General features: G+C 40.6%; 1 protein-coding gene across 1 annotated transcript in view; it reads left to right on the top strand.

The window, feature by feature from the left end:
* The window catches only part of VTI1B (vesicle transport through interaction with t-SNAREs 1B), an 81,104-nt gene extending 75,330 nt beyond the window's left edge, over positions 1 to 5,774 (top strand). Inside the window, exon 6 of the mRNA XM_053697841.1 lies at positions 5,339 to 5,774. Coding sequence (XP_053553816.1) covers positions 5,339 to 5,435 — 97 coding nt within the window. The 3' untranslated portion in view covers positions 5,436 to 5,774. The remainder of the gene's footprint in view (positions 1 to 5,338) is intronic.
* Positions 5,775 to 7,551: the final 1,777 nt, after the last annotated feature.

Genomic DNA, 7,551 nt, shown 5'->3' with positions numbered 1-7,551 from the left:
CATGGGCATCACAACAACCACCGCCACCAAAACGGAGTAGATAACTGGGCTTTTTTTATATCATATTTACTTTTATTTATATGCACACAAAAACATGAAAGACAAAGCCAGAGGAGTTTTTTTGCATTGGTAATAGGCACTGTAATTACTTTTTTGGGCAACAGAGGGTGCTCTTTTAGTTTTAAGATTTCTTCTATCCATTTCTGAAACAATAATTTATGCTGCCCTCTATTTTGCTTGCAGTGCTTCCTATTGTTAAAGCAGTTATTTCTGATCTAATAAGGAAGAATGAACAAACCCAGGCATGTTATTTATGATCCCAAATATGTATCCTCTGTTTACTCCATGTCAGATATGTTTAACAGTCTTGGGAAAGACCCCAAAGAGTGGATGGCAGTCTTAATTTTTAGAAAATCTAGCCACTTTCATAGTTGAAGAGGCTACATTGAGTCCTACATTATAACACTGATTCCCCCTTATTTAAAGGGACAGTCTACCATAGAATTGTTATTGTTTTAAAAGATAGATAATCCCTTTATTACCCATTCCCCAGTTTTGTATAACCAACACAGTTATATTAATATACTTTTTACCTCTGTGATTGCCTTGTATCTATGAACCTTCTTCCAGCCCCCTGATCACATGACTGTGACTGTTTATTATCTATTGTCTTCCATTTAGCATTGTTTTGTGCTAAATCTTAAATAACCCCCTGTGCCTGAACACAGTGTTATCTATATGGCCCACGTGTACTTTTAGTCTTTGTATTGAAAAGAGATTAAAAAAGCATGTGATAAGAGGCAGCCCTCAAAGGCTTAGAAATTAGCATATGAGCCTACCTATGTTTAGTTTAAACTAAGAATACCAAGAGAAAAAAAGCAAATTTGATGATAAAAGTAAATTGGAAAGTTGATTAAAATTAAAAGTCCTATCTGAATAATGAAAGTTTAATTTATACTAGACTGTCCATTTAAAGCTTTTCAGTTTGATCACAAGGTGAGAGAAAACAGGATTTTTGTATTGGCATTGAAGCAATCTATGACATTGTCTGTTTTGGTGCCCTGATAGAATGCAGACGGAAATTTGACCGATAGCATTCTGTCCGACTGACATTTGGCTGACGGACAGAATGCTGAAGCGTGTCTCAAGTTCAGCCGAGGGCAGATACACTCCAGAGTGCTCTGTTCTCTGTCTGGGAATTACTCTATCAAATTTATCTGTCTATCGAATCTATTTATCTATCTCGTGGCCGGCCAAATGTCCGTGGGCCAAATGTCCGTCGGCTTACAGTCCGGTCACAGTCTGCTTCATTTGTGATTACAATGTGATAGAGAACAAGATTTTTGTATTGGTTCAATGTTATTTAATCATCTTCTGCTTAAAGGGATAGTAAAGTCCAAATTAAACTTTCATGATTCAGATAGGGAATGTAACTTTAAACAACTTTCCAATTTACTTTTATGATCAAATTTTCTTTGTTCTCTTGATATTCTTAGTTGAACGTTAAACCTAGGTAAATTCAGCACTAATTGCCTGAAATGCCAGTCTGTCAAAAGAACTGAGATAAGGAGGCAGTGTGCAGAATCTTAGATACCAGATAATTACAGAGGTAAAATGTGTATATTTATATAACAGTGTTGGTTATGCAAAACTGGGGAATGGTAAATAAAGGGATTATCTATCTCTATAAATAAAAACATTTTTGGTGTTAACTATCCCTTTAATTTGTGACCACAATGTGAGAGAAAACAGGCATTTTGTAGTTGCCATTAATTCCGTTCGTTACTTTTTAGGTGCATTTTGTAATATTTATGAAGGAACTTAAAAATCTTCTGGATATCAGGAATTAAAGGGACACTGAACCCAAATGTTTTCTTTTGTGATTCAGATAGAGCATGCAATTTTAAGCAACTTTCTAATTTACTCCTATTATAAAATTTTCTTCATTCCCTTGGTATCTTTATTTGAAAAGCAAGAATGTAAGTTTAGAAGCCGGCCCATTTTTGGTGAGCAACCAGGGTTGTTTTCGCTGCTTCTTAACTCCTGTTTTCCAGCGAGCCTGAAGGGTCGTGCGGAAACAGCTGAATACAGCTCCATATGGAGCTTGATAAATCGACCCCTGAGTGTGTATCGGAGCTGACACTTCATCAGTCTTTACTTAACTCCCTTGCTCTCTGGAGCAGGATATGGTGAAGGAGTCAGAGCACCAGTGAAGATGCGACTGTAACAGGGAAAGTTAAAACTGAGAAAGTTAGAGGAGTAGTGGGGATATTACAGAGTTCTTGGCATTTTTGTCATCTTTCTGGATCTGTGTGCCAATTACTGTATTTTGCTAATTTCCCCTGTTACTTTTTTATAGTGGTATTTTGTTTCTACTAATAGAATTGCTCAAATTTTGCTCGTTGACCCTGCAAATGAAAAAAATTAAAAATAAATATTTAACCTCATTTGCCTGTATATACACAAAAAACTAAATTTATGCTTTCCTGATAAATATCTTTCTTTCCGGATATGGAGAGTGCACGACGTCATTCCAATTACTAGTGGGGATATCACCTCTGGCCAGCAGGAGGAGGCAAAGAGCACCACAGCAAAGCTGTTAGGTGTCACTCTCCTACCCATAATCCCCAGTCATTCAGCCGAAGCGAAATGGAACAGGGAATAACACAAAGGTGTAAAGGTGCCTGAGGTTTAGTAAAAAAAATAACTGTCTTAATTAAGGGTTGGGTCGTGGACTCTCCGTATCCGGAAAGAAAGAAATTGATCAGGTAAGCATAAATTTTGTTTTCTTTCCTAAGATATGGAGAGTCCACAACGTCATTCCAATTACCAGGTGGAACCAATACCCAAGCTAGAGGACACAGAATGAATAGGGAGGGAGAACAAGACAGGCAAACCTAAACAGAAGGCACCACCGCTTAAAGAACCTTTCTCACAGAAGAGGGCTCAGCCGAGGCAAAAGTGTCAAATTTGTAAAATTTAGAAAAAGTATGCAGAGAGGACCAAGTTGCAGCCTTGCAAATCTGTTCCACCGAAGCTTCATTTTTGAAAGCCCAAGAAGAGGAGAAAGCCCTAGTGGAATGAGCTGTAATTCTCTCAGGAGGCTGCTGACCAGCAGTCTCATAAGCAAAACGAATTATACTTCTCAACCAGAGGGAAAGAGAAGTAGCCGGTAGCCTTCTGACACTTACGCTTTCCTGAGAAACAAAAAAACAGGGCAGAAGACTGGCGGAAATCCTTAGTCACCTGTAGGTAGAATTTTAGAACACGCATCCAAGTTGTGCATCAGACTTTCTTTATGAGAAGGAGGATTGGGACATAGAGAAGGAACAACAATTTCCTGATTAATATTTCTATCCGAAACCACTTTCGGAAGACAACCCAATTTAGTACAAAGAACTGCCATATCCGCATGAAAGATAAGGTAAGGTGAATCACACTGCAAAGCCGAGAGTTTCCGAAACTCTCAGAGTTGAAGCGATAGCAAGAAGAAACAAGATAACAACTTAATATCTATAGAATGCATTGGCTCAAACAGAGCCTGCTGCAAAACTTTAAGAACAAGGTTAAGGCTCCAAGGAGGAGCAACAGGTCTAAACACAGGCCTGATTCTGACCAGGGCCTGAGAAAAAGATTGAACATCTGGCACATCTGCCAGACGATTATGTAAAAGAATTAGATAAAGTAGAAATCTGACCTTTCAGAGAACTGACTGACAACCCTTTCTCCAGACTTTCCTGGAGAAAAGACAAAATCCTAGGAATCCTGACCCTACTCCAAGAGTAGCCTTTTGGATTCACACCAATAAAGGTATTTATGCCATACCTTATGATACATTTTACGAGTAACAGGCTTGCAAGCCTGTAGCATGGTCTCAATGACCGACTCAGAAAACCCACGCTTAGCAAAAACTAAGCGTTCAATCTCCAAGCAGTCAGCTTCAGAGAAATGAGATTTGGATGGAGGAATGGACCCTGAGTTAGAAGGTCCTTCCTTAGAGGCAACTCCCAAGTTGGCAGAGATGACATCGTTACTAGGTCTGCATACCAGATCCTGCGAGGCCATGCAGGAGCTATTAGAATTACCAACACTCTCTCCTGTTTTATACGAGCAATGACTCATGGAAGGAGCATAAACGGAGGAAACAGGTATGCTAGACCGAAAACCCCAGGAACCGCCAGAGCCTCTTTCAGAGCGGCCTGCGCATCTCTTGACCTTGAACCGTATCTTGGAAGCTTGGTGTTCTGCCGAGACGCCATCAGATCCAACCTCGGCACCCCCCACTTGAGGGATAACCTGGAGAACACCTCCAGATGGAGAGCCCACTCGCCGGGATGAACGTGGACTCAGCTAAACCCAAATCCTTGCTTACAGGGAAAAGTACCCGAAAAAGGAATTCATTTCTTCTGACACCAAACTTTACCTCCTCCATTGACAGAGGCAAAGAGAATGGGTACGGGATTGACACTTAACAGCTTTGCTGTGGTGCTCTTTGCCTCCTCCTGCTGGCCTGGAGTGATATTCTCACTAGTAATTGAATGACGTTGTGGACTCTCCATATCTTAGGAAAGAAATGTGATCCTTTAAGTTATTCTTAAATGTACAATCCAGACAAAATTTAAATCCACATGGATGCCTTTAAGTTTTGAATAGAAGCATTTTTGTAATGTACATGTATTGGCCAAAATGCTTCTAATAAAAGCTATAGCTGTTTTAAAAGTGTTTTCAAGTATGCAACGTGCACCAGCATTTCAAACGCAGCACTTACTCAGAGAGCCTAAGGTGCTTGTACCATCTGGTAATGACTCGAATTGTTAATTGCGGACATGATACAAGCTCAACTGAGAATATAGCTAGCTATACTTCACATGCACATGTAGAGAAAAATGCTAACACTTAAACAGTGATAACTTTTACTAGAAGCATTTTTGCCAATATATGTATATTGCAAATATGCTTCTATTCAAAGATGTAATTCATCTATGTGCATTTATATTTTGAATGGACTGTCCGTTTCAAACCAGTACCTTTCAGAGCTAAAATTAAAATTATAGAGGGAACGTATGGTGATCTACGAGTCCTTACCACACCTAGCAGGCCATATTTTTAGTATTACCTTGGGTGAGAGCACCAGGGTTACTGACCAGCTGATTATTTCACCTATCTTCTAATACAGAAATCCTGAAAATATGGCTTGTTAGTGTGCCCTGAGAACAGGAATTGACAACTAACCTAATGCCATTATGTGTAAATTTACATAGCTCATGTATAATGGGTCATATACTATGTTGTTGTTGTTGTTGTTGTTGTTAATCATCTTTCTCTAAATTGTTTCTAGAATTGTTACCAACAAACTTCTCCTCTCCGTTATCATTCTCCTGGAACTTGCCATTCTGGGTGGATTAGTCTACTACAAATTTTTCCGCAAGAGCTGACTCTTCAGTGGGAAATCATCTCTTATTCTATGAAGGGCATCCATATGGACACTGTACTGTAAATATATGTATATATATATATATACAACTCAAAATAAAGGACACCCAGGCATGCTGCTATTGTTGGAACGTCAGAGCTCTCAGTGCAGGGCAAAGAGTTGTAAACAAGAACTTTGATGACTGAAGAGCTGCGAGAACAGGCAAGAAATTGTGTAAGGTGGTGTCCACTCAAGATAAGCGTACTTTTTATATTTCAAGCACTTTTGTTGTTTATGAAGTCTGATGGCACCAGATAAATCAGCTGTATTTGACAACTAAATATAAAATTTTGAATGTGAATTTTGTGTAGTATTTTTTATTTTATGGTTTCTTTTATAGGTGAAAGGATATTTAGCTGTGTTTGGTATGAGAAAGAAAAACATCTATCACCCATTACACTTACACCCATAAACTACAATTTAACCCCTAATCTGCCATCCCCTCACATCACAAACCCTAAATGATACTATTAAACCCTAAACCGCCATCTCCCCACATCGCAAACCCTAAATAAAACTATTAACCCCTAAACCACCATTCCTCAATCTTCACAAACTATCTAAATTAACTATTAACGCCTAAACCGCCATCCCCCCACAATGCAAACCAATTAAATAACTATTAACCCCTAAACCGCCGACCCCTCCCCACAACACAACCTAAATAAACTATTAACCCCTAAACCGCCATCTCCCCGTCACGCAAAGTAATTAAAGGGACACTGAACCCACATTTTTTCTTTTGTGATTCAGATAGAGCATGCAATTTTAAGCAACTTTCTAATTTACTCCTATTATCAAATGTTCTTCATTCTCTTGGTATCTTTATTTGAAAAGCAAGAATGTAAGTTTAGATGCCGGCCCATTTGTGTGAACAACCTGGGTTGGTGGATAAATTCACCCACTAATAAACAAGTGCTGTCTAGTATTCTGAACCAAAAATTGCCTGGCTCCTTAGTTTAGATGCCTTCTTTTTCAAATAAAGATAGCAAGTGAACGAAGAAAAATTAATAGGAGTAAATAAGAAAGTTGCTTAAAATTGCATGCTCTATCTGAATCAGAAAAGAACAAAATTGGGTTCAGTGTCCCTTTAACATATAAACCCCCTGACTTAACCCCAATTAAAATACCCATAAATAAAAAAAAAAAACTTTCATGTAGCCACCAATCGGCTAACATTACCCAGGTGCTGAACCAAGCTACCTTAAAAGAAAAGCTTACCTGTAAAATTAATTTAAAACCTAAGCTTACCCTAAAAAAAATTACATTGGGGGGCGGAGCTAGCCGCCGAGAGAGAAAGACGCACTAGTGAGGAGCTCTGCCAAACAGCCTAAATCACAGTTTATTTAACCGGCCAAATCTAGCTAATACTGTTACTAAATATACCCCTGGGACAGTTAGAGGCCAACGAACACTGACAGAAGTTTTTTTAGACCCTGAACTTGGCACTTTTGGCCCTCACTGCTGCCAGTCACCCTACTGGGGAACATTTGTTTTTCCTGGCCGTCTTCACCGCCACGGCCTCGGAGGGCCGGGGCTCCGCTCCGAGGTTCAGACGGAGTGCGGCTAACAGAACTAAGAACCAGGTGTCCGTGGCGCCTACAACACCCTACCACCGCTCCCCAATAACAGGGCTAAGGCCGTAAGAAGTTCCGGCGGGCCGACGATAGGCCCTAAGTAAAGCCCACGCACCGCATTGACCAGGAGGCTTGAGTGTCGGCCGACAAGTTCTTTACAACCCAGCGGGAGTCAGTAGAGATCTCCTACCTCTCACCACTGCTGCCCGGAGGGTCGGGGCTCTGCTCCGGAGCAGCAGTTTACATTTGCCTGTAACCTACTGGGGGCTAAATCGGTGGCCGCTTACCTTGGAGGCCCCCCTCTGGCACCGGACCTGTGTTGGACCTGCTGCCCTGCCGACCACGGAAGCTGGTCCGGGCAGACTGAAGAGAGGTGCCGGTGGGGAAGAAAAGTTTAGAGTGTCAAGTGCGCCATTCCTGCAGAGGCGCGAACACCCGCCATTTTGGGGCCCATGCTCCTCGCTCCACTTGAGACCTTCAGCAGCGGAGAGGCACATACTT

The sequence above is a fragment of the Bombina bombina genome, chromosome 1 (assembly GCF_027579735.1).
Source record: "Bombina bombina isolate aBomBom1 chromosome 1, aBomBom1.pri, whole genome shotgun sequence".
NCBI classification, from domain to species: Eukaryota; Metazoa; Chordata; class Amphibia; order Anura; family Bombinatoridae; genus Bombina; species Bombina bombina.
Note: the sequence above shows the minus strand (reverse complement) of the source record. Positions and strands in the feature narration are given on the sequence as shown.